This window comes from Cucurbita pepo, chromosome LG10, assembly GCF_002806865.2.
Source record: "Cucurbita pepo subsp. pepo cultivar mu-cu-16 chromosome LG10, ASM280686v2, whole genome shotgun sequence".
NCBI lineage: Eukaryota > Viridiplantae > Streptophyta > Magnoliopsida > Cucurbitales > Cucurbitaceae > Cucurbita > Cucurbita pepo.
In genome coordinates, this window is record NC_036647.1 from 1,725,530 (window position 1) to 1,740,386 (window position 14,857).

At 35.6% G+C, this 14,857-nt stretch overlaps 1 protein-coding gene across 1 annotated transcript; it reads left to right on the plus strand.

Moving 5' to 3' along the window:
• Positions 1-291: 291 nt before the first annotated feature.
• LOC111803489 (probable UDP-N-acetylglucosamine--peptide N-acetylglucosaminyltransferase SPINDLY) lies at positions 292-14,283 on the plus strand. Its single transcript, XM_023687919.1, has 18 exons — positions 292-756; positions 972-1,565; positions 2,642-2,803; positions 2,906-3,081; positions 3,224-3,299; positions 4,562-4,690; positions 4,829-4,948; positions 5,059-5,127; positions 5,216-5,297; positions 6,220-6,314; positions 6,782-6,846; positions 8,088-8,286; positions 8,734-8,928; positions 10,423-10,517; positions 10,611-10,746; positions 10,933-11,150; positions 12,527-12,654; positions 13,278-14,283. Exons 2-18 carry the CDS (start codon positions 1,155-1,157, stop codon positions 13,697-13,699), a joined length of 2,778 nt encoding a protein of 925 aa, XP_023543687.1. The 5' UTR covers positions 292-756; positions 972-1,154; the 3' UTR covers positions 13,700-14,283.
• The last annotated feature ends 574 nt before the right edge of the window (positions 14,284-14,857 follow it).

The following is a 14,857-nucleotide window of genomic DNA, read 5'->3' on the forward strand; positions in this document are numbered from 1 at the left end:
ACGGACTCCCGCTCCGCTTTATTAAAAGCAAGGACCACTATAGGAGGTCAAACCAAGGACCTATGCTAGTCGGGGCTCGTCCCCAGTCAATATTGGATCAAACAATAGGGAGTCGTATCACTGACCTCCTTTTTTATTGATTCAATACAATTAGGGGAAAAGATCCTACGGGATTTTTTGGATTTTTTTAAATCGGGTAAAACAAAATAATATTGGATTTAAAAAAAAATAATTTATTTATTATAAAAAGGAAGGCAACGGGATCATTATTTCATAACACATATAAAGCAAGTAGAAATTGGCGTGAATCGCAAATTTTTCGGAGGCAAAGGCGTATCCAATTCCCTAATTTCTCTAATCTGTTGGATTGGTTGTTATTAAGGAAAAAGTTACTAAATTTCCCATTAACCGACGGATTTTGGGCATAATCGAATCATCGTACGCCTTCACGGAGAGAGAGAGAGTAGCAGAGCAGCTGAGCAGACGACTCGCTACTTCTCGGCTGACGCCACCGCCATTTTCATCACCAACCATCTCTCTCTCTCTCTCTTCCGGTCACCGGCGCTGGGTTTTCCTTCCTCCTCTCTACCACTTCTCCTTTTTCCGATTCTATCAGTGGGCTTGACGGAGGGGGGGTTTTAAGCAGCTTCCGCTATCAGTGGGTTAGTTTGTCAGTTCTTGGTATTTGCTGTCAATGTTCTTTGTTTACTGGTTTACATGATATAGAACTCGGAGGGGGAGGATTGAACATTTTGTGTAAGCTCGAACTCTTTATTGACGCCTTGTTCTTGATTATTTAGTTCTCTCAGTAATATCTCAACTTTACTTTTTACTTTTTTACTTTTTTTTTTTTTTANTTTAAGGATTTCGGATTTCTATCCGTTGTGTAATGAATTTTGTTGCTGGGTACTGGGGATTGTGTAGCTGGTTTTTATCTAATATTTCTTCATGATTGGAATCGAATTAAATAGGGTTCGAGGAGCATTTTCTGAGACAGGTTAGGCTGAAGAAGCTTCTTCTGACTTGGTGCAGTGGGTTTTGTTTTAGAGCCATTCTAGGGCCTGTTGCTAAGTTGGTTTTGGAGGTATCAATGGTGGAGTTTTTTACCAGTGGTGATTGTTGATTCTGTAATCTGAGGTTGCTGTTCTGCATAAATGGAGTGGACAGAACAAGGCGATAGCAGTGGAAGGGAGATAATCCCTGTGAGAGAAAATGGTTTCTTGCAAGGATCACAGTCTTCTTCCAACACTAGTTTACCTCTGGTGAGTATCGATTCAGCAGAGAAGAAGGTCGAAAGCAAGGATAATCTCTTCCTTGCCAACATTCTTCGATCAAGAAACAAATTTGCAGATGCACTTGTCCTCTACGAGAAAGTATTAGAGAAAGATAATGAAAATTTGGAAGCTCATATTGGCAAAGGAATATGCCTACAGATGCAGAACATGATCAAGCCTGCGTTTGAAAGTTTTGCAGAAGCCATCAGGTTGGATCCACAGAATGTACGCGCTTTCACCCATCGTGGTATTCTATACAAGGAAGAAGGTCGTCTTATGGAGGCTGTTGAGGTATGCTATGAAACTTCACCTGTAAGATAAACAAACTTAACATCCCATGTAAGAGATAAAGAATGTAGTTCATTTGAAACCTATTACTGCTGTACCTGAGTTCCCTTAAGTCGGTTCTTACTTGCTAATCTATAATTGACGGGTCAATTCCTTCATTCTTGGCTTCATATTAGAAATCTACCACATTCTTGCGTACTTAGAAAATTCTTTTGTAGTAATTGATATTGTCATGGACAGATCTGGAGCCTGAATGACTTCTTGGTGTGTTCTTTTAGAGATTAAAGAATTCCACTTGCATGTAAAAATTGCAAGTGATTCAAACGAAGAAGGGAGTTACCTACAGGATGAGACAATCCTATCCATTCTCACACACTATGAGCTAACAAATGACTAAGGCAATTTGATAGCCTATTATCAATTTATTATTTGGGAGACCAATAGAAAAATCCTAGCTTTTTTGTCCCCTTCCATGTTATACTTTTATCACTTTTAATATTTCTGAAAATTTCCTTTTTCAGAATTCTTATTATTATTAGATTTCATCTCCAACAGATACACTAACGGTTAATGCATAAATTAGTTGTTGTTTTTGTTTGTCTTATTCAATATAGAAAATGAATAAGCCCAAAAGTTGATAAATGTTTAATGGGATATCTCTTATTTTCTGTATATGTTGCATTTTCATTTTAAATGTCTACTAAATTTCATAATTCTTATAGTCTTGACACACTACCTTTCCTCAACCATGCCGTTTTTATGAGTGGTCCTTTATCTGATGAGCAATTCATTCAGCTTAATTTCTCACCTTGGTAATTTCTTAGTTTCTCCAAGTAAGGATTGGTTAGAAGTAGGTCCAAGGGTGAATTTTGGTTTTGAAATCATAATCAAGCTGGGAGGCCTTTTGCATGCTCGCCTATTCTACTCTAAATAAAAGTCCTAGTTTTTTCTGTTGCAGGTCTTTATACTTAATACCTCATCCCAACTTTTTGCTTATGTTGTATGTTAATTATGTTTTTTACTTTGCAAAATTTTATGTTAATTTTGCTGCCTATTCTTGATCAATTTGCTTTGTACAGTCGTATAAAAAGGCTTTGAGAGTAGACCCTTCTTACAGACCAGCTGCTGAATGCCTAGCAGTTGTTTTGACTGACCTTGGGACCAGCTTAAAACTCTCTGGCGACAGTCAAGATGGAATTCAGAAGTACTATGAAGCCCTCAAAATAGATCCACACTACGCTGTAATCTTAAAACTCATCTTATTCTTACTTCAGGCCATCTACCTTTTAAATTATACCATGCATAAACTATGTTCTTATACTTTTACTCCCATGCAACTGCAGCCTGCATATTATAATCTTGGCGTTGTCTATTCTGAGATGATGCAATATGACACAGCCCTTAATTGCTATGAGAAGGCTGCATTTGAGAGACCCATGTATGCGGAAGCATATTGCAACATGGGAGTAATATTTAAAAACCGTGGCGATCTAGAGTCAGCTATTGCCTGTTATGAGAGGTAGTCTTACCCTTTCATTTGTTTTATGCTGCCATTGATTTCTATCTGTTGTTTCTCTGCTTAATTTTCTCTCGGATCTTAGGTCTTTGTGTTTATTTAATGCTGGTCATGTATCTAGCTGATTGGTTACCCTGTGGTGCAGGTGCCTAGCCGTTTCACCCAACTTTGAGATTGCAAAGAATAATATGGCAATTGCCTTGACAGATTTAGGAACAAAGGTTCCCGACTCCTTTCAATTTTTTGAAATTTTATTGATTTCCTTAGAGTTTTCTTCTTTTGCTACTTTTATACTGGGTGTCTGTGAATATACATTGTTTGGTGCTCCATTTTAATTCCACGCATCATGTCTGTTTGTTGTTAGTTGGCTGGACTAGAATCTAAAATTGTTGTAAGGTTTTATGTATCGAGGTGTTTTGCCTTTTGCTTCAGAAAGCCTGCGTGAAGGTTCTGATTATACTAAAATACTTGTGAATAGTATTGCATTGAACTTGTTAACGGACAATTCTCTCTAGGATATTGTGAAGAGACTGAAACTTTTCTCCTATGTGTAGAAAGGAGGACGAGGAAACATTCTCATATTGCCAAAGGTGGTAGGCTTACGCATACTAAAGCTATCCTATCTAACCCCCCCCCCAAATTGCCTTAAGGGTTGGCTTTACTATAGAAATTCTTTACAGAAATTTCTTCTGGAGAGGCTCAATTCAGGTTTACACCTTATTAGATGGGAGAAAACTCTCTTTCCCATGGAGCAAGGGGTCTCGGTCTACACAATAAGAAACGGAGCACTCTTGGCTAAATGAATTTGGAGGTATCAGAAAGAGAATAAAGCTATTTGGAGGCAAATTATTGATACAAAATATGGTAAATCTTCTCTCAATAGTAGGCCCAACAATAGATCATAAGCTCTGCAAATGCCGCCTGGAAAAAGATTTTGAAGCACCAAAGCCTTATTCAAGATGGATAGATTGGTTTGCAAAATTAGCAATGGAGCAACCACCTCCCTTTAGCACGAACATTGGCTGTTGGATGTTCCTTTGACATCACTGTTTCCCCTATTATAATTTATCTCCTTGTAGAAAAGTCAGAATCATGGACTGCGCAATTTGACAATTGGAACCTTAGACAAAGGAGGAACTTGAATAAAGCTGACATTGAGGAATGCGCTGGTCTCTCACTTCTGTTGTCAGCCATTTACTTATTTCGCATGAGACCTTTGGCTATGGAACCTGGAAAGGAGATGATCCTTCACTTCGCTATAAAATCCTATTAAAATTATCATCTCACTTTAAATTTGCTAGTATCAAGGACAATCAATTTTTTTTTTTCTCTTTTTTTGGTCTTTTCCCCTCTTCTTTCTTTATATTAGGAGTTAGAACAGGCTCAAGAACTACCATTTTTTTTTTAAAGTTATCTATATTATTAAATTTCCTCTTAAGATTTTGTTGAGGGTTCCTGATTATGAAGTTAAATTTGTTTTCAGGTTAAACTGGAGGGGGATATAAGCCAGGGTGTAGCATATTATAAGAGAGCTCTGTATTACAATTGGCATTATGCTGATGCTCTGTACAATCTTGGGGTTGCATATGGTGAAATGCTCAAGTTTGACAAGGTTAGCTCTTGTGGAGGACAAATTCCTTTCTTCTACCTCCCCTTAGTGTTTCTTTTGTACGCAGATATGCATGTTCTCACCATCCATTATCTCTCTCCCTTCCGCTTACTGAACTTCCTAATCTCCTTGGCTCTGCAGGCTATTGTTTCCTATGAGCTAGCTTTTCATTTCAATCCTCATTGTGCGGAGGCATGTAATAATTTAGGAGTTATATATAAGGATCAGGACAACTTGGACAAAGCAGTAGAATGTTATCAAGTAAGCTTACTTCTTTCCCTAGTCATCCACTTGATTTTTTCCTTCTCCTATGTGACTTCTATAACGTTGACATTGTAGATTTTCTATCATTTTTGTGTTTCTATTTACAGCTTGCCTTGTCAATAAAGCCCAACTTTTCTCAGTCCTTGAACAATCTTGGTGTTGTCTACACGGTCCAGGTGTGTGTACTAACTCATGACTGATGGTTGAATTTTAAGTGAACTTTTTCTTGGGATGCTGAATTCATAAATTTGCATCTATAATCAGGGGAAAATGGATGCTGCAGCAAGCATGATTGAAAAAGCTATTCTTGCAAATCCAACTTATGCAGAAGCTTACAATAACTTAGGTCCATTCTGAACTTTTTCTCTGGAATGTACAATCTTATCCTTGAATGCGCCCGTGTAAAATGTTCAGCTCTGTCACGTGAATGTGCTGAAAATTTTCGATCTTCATTTATTTTGATTAGGTCTAGTAATTTGTTTTTATTGGGATTGTTCTTTTTCTTATATATCATTGTGTTTTTTTATGTAGGACCTTACTACTTCTCATGGTCATATGATTCATTGCGCACATGCATTGCACATGTTTATGAATTATATTTTTTATACAGCATTTGTAGTTTTTCTTTCATAATAGTTTCTGGAAAGCATCCCAAGTTGTTTCAGCCGAATTTGTAGCCACCTCAACACTTATTCGCTGCCTACCTCATTTTATTGTTTAGTATTAGATCAAACTCTATATAATTAATTAGTATAAAACAATGATGTTTATTCAATTTAAGGGAATCAATGCAGAGCTTGAATGAAAATGGAAAAACTGGTATAAGAAGTTAAGGACATGGTTATAGTATTAAAAAAAATAAAAAAAATAAAATAAAAAAACAGAAAAAGCAAACATGCCTTGATAAATTTTCTTCTCTTGTAGCCCATTGATATTTAGTGTAGATTAAGATTATTTATTTACTTTTTACAAAAATTTAGATGATTTATTTATTTTTGAAAGATGCAGTAGTCCTGAGATAAAACATGATCTATTTACCTTTTTTTCTCTCTTTACATCGTCTCTTGGAGGTCAAAGTCTATTTTTATTTATTTTTTCAAAACTGTTTTCGAGTCAAATTATCTATGAACAAGAATAGTTGAGGACCTTTTTTGTGGTATGTAACATTTGTTCTTTGTAGTTTGTCCCCACCCCCCACAAAAAAAAAGAAATAATAATAATAAAAACAAGATTTAAAAAGAAAAATGGCCATTTGATTACTTTTGCAGGAGTTTTGCATAGGGATGCTGGAAACATTTCCATGGCAGTTGATGCTTATGAGCGCTGCCTTAAAATAGACCCTGACTCTCGGAATGCTGGCCAGGTAGCTCTTTATTCATTTTGTAGTGTCAAATGGGTATCTAGTGAGTCTTATGTCCTTGTTCTTTTAAAAAGCCTTTTAGAGTTGTCTCTTGCCTCGTCCATCTTTCAAGGACTTTCTTGTGTTATGGTTACGGAGACCGCAAAGTTTGGTGTTTGGAGTCTCCTGGTGTTTTTCATGCAGTTCTCTCTATATTTATCTAATGACTTCCCCCACATGTCTTTCCTTTCCATCTCAATTATCTCACAACCTAGGGCTGGGGATGTGTTTGGTGTTTGTCCTGGTGTTTTTTTCACAATACATAAATGGATTCTTATTGGAAAAAGAATCCAGCCATAAGTTAATGTGGAAAGAAAAAGGATGGATATGGTTCCTTGTACACAACGCAATAAAATTGTCTTCTAATTTCTAAATTTGTACTTTCTTCCTCAGACAAAGATTTCTTGCTCATTAATTTCTTGTTCTCACAGAACCGATTGCTTGCTATGAACTACATTGATGAAGGACACAAACATAAACTCTACGAGGCTCACAGGTTTCAGATGGTTCCTCCACCCTAAAACCCCCTACATTAGCAATCTTGCGTGCATGCTTTAACTTTGTTTTACCATTTTGCTTTTATTTTTATTGCTTCTAATCATCTTAATATTCCTATAATAAAGCAAATCAAAGTTTTTTTTCTTATAAATATATTTTTTTTATGGGAAACACAAATCATTTCATTGATATGATGAAATAAATATAAAGAAGAATTCTATCTGTTTATAATTAAGAAAAATCCTCCATTGAGTGACGAGGGATATTCTTATTAACTCTAAAAATTCAAACTCCACATGTATGTAGACGCAGTAAGGTGTCGTCTAAGGACAGCTCAATATCAAAAGCCTGACATGAAGGTAAAAGCTAGATTTAGACCCCTGACACTGTACATCGCATTAGATCCTATTAAAAGTCAAAGAAAACCCTGAAAGATGCTCATTCTTAACTCTAGGGCTTCAAACTCCCTAGAAAAGTTATTTCTGTGATGATTAGTGGAGAATCCAATTAGTAAGTGAACTGGAAACTTGTGATTGTGAATTTCGTCATATGTGGATGAATTATCTTAATCAATTAACTGTCATAATAGCCCTAGACCACCTGCAAGCAACTGCGCAGACTGACTCATCCAGAATGAATTGTTCGATTCTGCAAGATAACTAAGTACTTAATATTCTGCAAGATAACTATTCCTCACCACAACTAAGTACTTATTATGCTGCAAGATAAAGGGTACAAAGTTGTTGCTCCTTAAATGCTTCTCATGCTCTCAGGGTCGGACCAAGGGAGGTTGGTTGAGAGGACATTATAAGTTTGCCTTATGAAGTGACCTGTTTGACAGAGATGTCGTTCAGTATTTTGGTTGTTGTTAGTAAAAAGCACTTCCACTGTGGTTGATTTGAGATTCTTCGAACAGTTCAAACCCACCGTAGCCGGTTGCACTTCTTGTGTCTGTTTGTCTAGTAAAGCATTCTGGGGCATGATTTTAAGGAACAAGCTTGATTACCTTATTTGAAACTGTATGGAGAATTGTTGGGAAGTTCTTCCTTTATGAGAGAACCATAGTTTACCTGCAGATTTTCTTTTCGCTCTGTGATCAGCAATATACACTAGCATATTTTTTTATTTTATTGTTTCTATACTGATAAATATTAAAATATGTTGATGTCAAATGTTTTTTGTAGCTTTGATGTTAACTTGAGGTCCTATATTTAAGTAGATTTGTTGGTGATTATATAGGGATTGGGGCAGGCGATTTATGAGGCTGTATCCACAATATAAATCATGGGATAACCCTAAAGATCCAGAGCGTCCACTTGTTATTGGCTATGTGTCTCCCGATTATTTTACTCACTCAGTGTCGTATTTCATTGAAGCCCCGCTAGTCCATCATGATTATGCAAATTACAAAGTTGTAGTCTATTCTGCTGTTGTGAAGGTATACAGTTACAGTGTTGCGAGCTTTTTATTCTGTTTGATTATTTATGTTTTGTTTTACTTATCACTTTGCACCATATATAGTTTTGTTATCAAAGCGCTTCCCTTATCATGTTACTAGTACTAAAAGTACCCTTTCTTGAGATTCCAACGACTCTCAAACTTTATCAGTAATATTCCCAAGCTTACCAGTTCACAGATTCTTTCAAATTCTTCTCTTGTAAACGTTGTCATGATTGCCATCCTCTAATGTTTGTACTTTCAAAATTCTCATTAACTCGACTTGAAGTTCAATCTTATAACTTTATTTGCTCTACAACTCCTGAATTACTCTGTTAACTATCTTTCCATTCTTTTTTCCTGGAAGTTTATACCAAAAAAAGAGGTCCATTCCTGCTATTTTTCACTGCTTCAGTTACAATACTGATCGTTTCACATGATTTTACAGGGAGATGCAAAAACTATTAGGTTTAGAGATAAAGTCTTAAAACAAGGTGGGGTTTGGAGGGATATATATGGAATTGATGAAAAAAAGGTTGCAAGCATGGTCAGGGAAGACAAAGTGGATATCTTGGTGGAGCTTACTGGCCATACAGCTAATAACAAGTTGGGGATGATGGCATGTAGACCTGCGCCTCTTCAGGTATGCTGGATTAAATACTTCTCGTTCTTTCGTTGACTTGACAGACTATTGCTTCATTAGCTTGCATCATCTTTGGTTTTGAACTGACTACCATCTACATTTTGGTGTCCTGCTGTATAAAATAGTTTATGTATTGTTGAATGTATTTTTATGTAATTGGCACTGTGCTCCAGTGTTTTCAAGAGTTTAGCTGATGATACTTGCTTCGATGTTACTGAATTTTCTTTGCAGATGCTTTTGATATTTGCCCTTACATTAATGTCATGTTCATATTAAATGATTTGACAGTTCATATAGTTGATGAAATTAGTTTTCCTTTATTAGCTTAGGGCTTTAGTTTTCCTTCCCCATCCTCGATAGTTTCATTTATTTGATGAAATTAGTTTCTTTTTCCGAAAATGAGAAACACAGAAATGGATCTAGTGATTTTTANCTTGAGATTCCAACGACTCTCAAACTTTATCAGTAATATTCCCAAGCTTACCAGTTCACAGATTCTTTCAAATTCTTCTCTTGTAAACGTTGTCATGATTGCCATCCTCTAATGTTTGTACTTTCAAAATTCTCATTAACTCGACTTGAAGTTCAATCTTATAACTTTATTTGCTCTACAACTCCTGAATTACTCTGTTAACTATCTTTCCATTCTTTTTTCCTGGAAGTTTATACCAAAAAAAGAGGTCCATTCCTGCTATTTTTCACTGCTTCAGTTACAATACTGATCGTTTCACATGATTTTACAGGGAGATGCAAAAACTATTAGGTTTAGAGATAAAGTCTTAAAACAAGGTGGGGTTTGGAGGGATATATATGGAATTGATGAAAAAAAGGTTGCAAGCATGGTCAGGGAAGACAAAGTGGATATCTTGGTGGAGCTTACTGGCCATACAGCTAATAACAAGTTGGGGATGATGGCATGTAGACCTGCGCCTCTTCAGGTATGCTGGATTAAATACTTCTCGTTCTTTCGTTGACTTGACAGACTATTGCTTCATTAGCTTGCATCATCTTTGGTTTTGAACTGACTACCATCTACATTTTGGTGTCCTGCTGTATAAAATAGTTTATGTATTGTTGAATGTATTTTTATGTAATTGGCACTGTGCTCCAGTGTTTTCAAGAGTTTAGCTGATGATACTTGCTTCGATGTTACTGAATTTTCTTTGCAGATGCTTTTGATATTTGCCCTTACATTAATGTCATGTTCATATTAAATGATTTGACAGTTCATATAGTTGATGAAATTAGTTTTCCTTTATTAGCTTAGGGCTTTAGTTTTCCTTCCCCATCCTCGATAGTTTCATTTATTTGATGAAATTAGTTTCTTTTTCCGAAAATGAGAAACACAGAAATGGATCTAGTGATTTTTACCTCAAGTCTCCGCTTTTATTATTGCATATTTCTTACTTACTCTTTAGAATTTTCCAGTTACCAGTTGTTCAGATCTTCTAATGTTTTGTTAACTTTTGATGCACGGTGCTGGGTTTTATTTAGGTAACTTGGATAGGCTACCCAAACACAACTGGCTTGCCCACTATTGATTACCGGATTTCAGATGCACTGGCAGATCCTCCCAATACAAAACAGAAGTAGGTCTCCTGTATATACTAATTTAAGCACAAACCTTGTGGAGTTGGATTTTACATCAATTATGTGCGTTATCATGCGATTATTTATCACAGGCACGTTGAGGAGTTGGTTAGGTTGCCAGAATCCTTCCTTTGTTATACACCTTCTCCTGAAGCTGGTACTGTTTCCAGTGCTCCAGCCCTTTCTAATGGCTTCATTACATTTGGTAGCTTCAATAATCTTGCAAAGGTATAGATTAACAATAATTTATATTTGTCTTCATGCATTTCTTACCCTGTTTTTTTTTTCTTCCTTTTTTATCCAATTAATCATTCATTTCTTTGAAGGTAACTATAACCATACAATTTCTGCACGGTTAAATTTGTGTTTTAATGATGGCCATTGCCGTTTCTCCTTCCTTTTGCCTCTCATTAGATTACGCCTAAAGTCTTACAAGTTTGGGCAAGGATTCTATGTGCCATACCGAATTCTAGACTCGTGGTGAAGTGTAAACCCTTCGGTTGTGATAGTGTGCGACAAAGATTTCTTTCAACCTTGGAGCAGCTCGGTTTGGAATCGCAACGGGTTGATCTTCTTCCTCTTATTCTACTGAACCATGACCATATGCAGGCCTACTCCTTAATGGATATAAGGTAAAATTTGAGAAGATTTTTTACCTTATATCAAGTGGTTTGTTTTTTTCTTTTTTTTTTTGGGTTATGTTGTGTTGAGTTGAAAGCAAAAACGAGGACATGATGCAACATGATCACAACAATGTATCATTTGAAAAAAAAAAAAAAAAAAAAAAATCAGACTAGGGACATGTTGTGTACATGTAGTTTCGTTTCTTTTAGATACATCTATATTTTTGCTAACTATTTACTTAATGATATGATATTAAAAATAAAAAACTAAAAATATAAATATCGGTATTAAAAAGCATATGCAACATTCTTATGATTAGAAGGAACTAGAATCCTCCCTTTAAAAAGAAACACGCGCCAAGGCCCTTGGACAAAGAATAACCATTAAACTCTTAACTACAAATCCTTCCCATTTTACAATTTTGTGCTAGGGTTTCTGTTCATGCTTCTGGTTGATGGAAATGTTTTTACTCAGCATACCAGTTATAGTTTGAATGATCTTTTGTTAAACTGGAAGGTCTTTTTGTAACCTTCAGGCCTTTTGGGTGCATTCCCTTTTTCTGTATATCGTTATATCAGGGTCATGTCTATGAAGTATCTTTTCCTACGTGAAAAAAAGAACATAAAATACTAAGCTACACCAAACCATGCATCAAGGCGATAGCTCTTGATTGCTGTAGCTGGCAGTCTAACCTAAAACAAGATAAATTGATACTATAATATTTCATGTCAGTTTTACTGCTGCTATATGTTGCCTAATCAATTGACAAGTCTATCGTAGCTAACCCCTTCAAAAGCTACTTCCAACTAGATCTTGGCATGGCCATTATAACGTCTCATGTTAGTTTGGCTGCTGCTAGATCTTGGCTCTCCAAGCAATTAATTGAATGTACCGAGCGATCTTGACCAACTCATTTTTGAGTCAGACGTTGCTATCTGTAATCATTTTTCCGAAGATTGAATGTACTGCGGATGGCTGCATGGAATAGGAATCTTCGTGCAAACTCTGTTCCTTAATGCACTACCCAATCATTTGTCAATAATACTTCTTCTCTCTTCTTGCTCAATTAAAGGGGACGAACACTTTTAAAACACATCAGTAATGGCTTTTTAGGCTGTTGGTTTAAAGGAATATGCAGGTGTTGACAATTTATATCAACGTTTGGACTAGAGTCTTCCTTCAAAGAATTTCTATAAATTACGCTCAAGTTTAATTAGTACTTACTGTATTTGCTTCTGTTTCTGTAAGAAAGATTGACAAGAGAGGTTGAGATGATCAATGTATGTGGTTACTTATGCATCTAGGATCTCAGATTTAATGGTACCATTTTTACCTTCTTGTTCTTTTTGAGATTTTTAATAATTCTTATTTGTAATTTGTGTAGTTTGGATACTTTTCCATATGCTGGAACTACAACTACATGTGAATCGTTGTATATGGGAGTTCCATGTGTAACAATGGCTGGATCTGTTCATGCTCACAATGTTGGTGTTAGTCTTCTCAGCAATGTTGGTGAGTAGGTGTACTTTTGTTCTGTTTAAATTTGCATCCTTTCATTCTTGTAGCCTTGTTTGGTAGATTTAACAACCGCCAAACTAAATAGAGAGAGATTCATAAATAAAGTAGATTTTGCATAAATGAAACAAAAGGCCTTGATCCAAACTCCATCCAGAATATCAAATTCACTGTTTTCTACCTTATCAGAGCTCCCATGTTTCTTTTTACCATTTTTCCCTTTTTTCTTCCACCCTTTTCCAATATGAAATAAAGCTTTTCATTTAACATATGAAAATATCTAAATGGGGAAATGTCTTTCCATAGATCCTTCGTTTTCCCTTTGAACCTTTGACTTGAATTTTTTTTACTACTGGTTAGGTGCTGAACTAGGTGAAGGTAGAAGGAAAAGACTGACGATAATGTTCCAAAAATAGTAAGAGTCGATCGATATCGCCCCCATTGTTTTTGTAGACACCAGTAGTACTTAGGTAGAAATTGGAACAATAAATTGGAACAATAAATTGGAAATATGTAGAACATCTAGTTGCTTTCTCAAATCTATCTAGATGATCTTAATCTCAATAATTGCGATCTGTCGCCATTAATTAATACTCGACATTGTGCACGTTTCTAAGCAGGTTTAGGACACCTGGTTGCTAAAAATGAGGAGGAATATGTGAAGTTGGCATTGCAGCTAGCATCTGATGTAACTGCACTTTCTAACTTAAGAATGAGTCTTCGGAATCTCATGTCAAAGTCTCCCGTTTGTGATGGGCCAAATTTCATCCTTCATCTGGAGTCCACATATCGTAAAATTTGGCAGAGATACTGTGAAGGAGATGTGCCATCATTGAGGCGCCTAGAAATCCTACAACAGCAAGAAACTACGGAAGAGCTAATTACAGCAACGGAATTGAACATTCCTGCCTCGAAGGAGAGCCCGACATCTATCAAATCCAATGGACATTGTCCTGTTTCCTCGGTCGTCATCGACGATTCCCCCCTTGGAGAAAATGGAGATCTTTCGCATCCGACCAAAAAACCAGGCAAGCTCAATTGAAACATGAATTTGATAGTGTCTATTATGGAGTTCTTTTGAAAACTTTACAGGAGATAGACGAAGCAGTGTTTGTTTTTGCCCGCATCGACAAAGTATTGGTCAAGATTTCCAGCATCTCTTAAGTCGCAACTGATCGATATCTTCGAGTTCGGCCTGGAGAAAAATAAAGGTTTGGAAACTTACTGCTACTGCTAGAGATAGTTGTACTGCATTTTTTCCTACCGAATCATAGAAAATTAGGAGTCATCTGTATATCGTAGAGCTTTTACTTTTCTTCAGCTATCAAATGGCTTGTCTTAGGCAGTGTCTGGTTGGGAGGCGTCTAGAGTGTCTTATTATAACCCCCTTGTGCTGTTATGGGAGATGCCTTTCCCATGGAAGAAAGTTTTATGAGATATTTAGGTGCAAGATTCTTTAGAATTGTAGATATGATTGGCTTTGGTGGTTGGAAACTCTTTTATGGGGAATGTTTGCGTCTGAAGTGATTATTTGCAGCGATTAGTAGAATTGCTTGAGCTTGTCCATGATTAGAGCTTACTTTAATAAGCTGATTGGTAATTAACATCGATTTTTTGTTTGTTTGATGACGTTGGAGGTTTAAATTTTCGTATCTTATTTATTGTATTGAATATAAGAAAAATCTTGCGAAAAGGACACTTTTAGATTATATGAAGAACATTTGTACATATTGAAAGAAAATTTGATAAAGAAAAAGATTTGGTCCTTAAACTCATAGATTTGTATTTATTTGATTTGGATACTTGGAAAAATGTTTGATAGATTCTTACATTTTCAATCTTGTTTTGAATAAATATTTTTATTTTATTGTGTTTGATAGGTTATTAAATACATCTTAATACTATATCAGTAGCTTTTATGGGGTTTAATAATATATAAAATAAATTAATCGAATAATATTCATGTTGGTATATAATATTATAATGCAATTAAAATGTTAAATTATCAAAAATATCTTTGAATTATGGGGTTGGTTTCATTTATATCCGTAAACTAAAAAAAAATAAAAAAAATTCTAACCGTTGAAGCTGGTTTCAAAACAGTCCTAATTTTTTTTTTCGATAATTATTTTAAAATAAATTTCAAGAATATAAAACTTTTAAAATTTGGGAGGAAAATTGATATCAATTCTATAGTTCT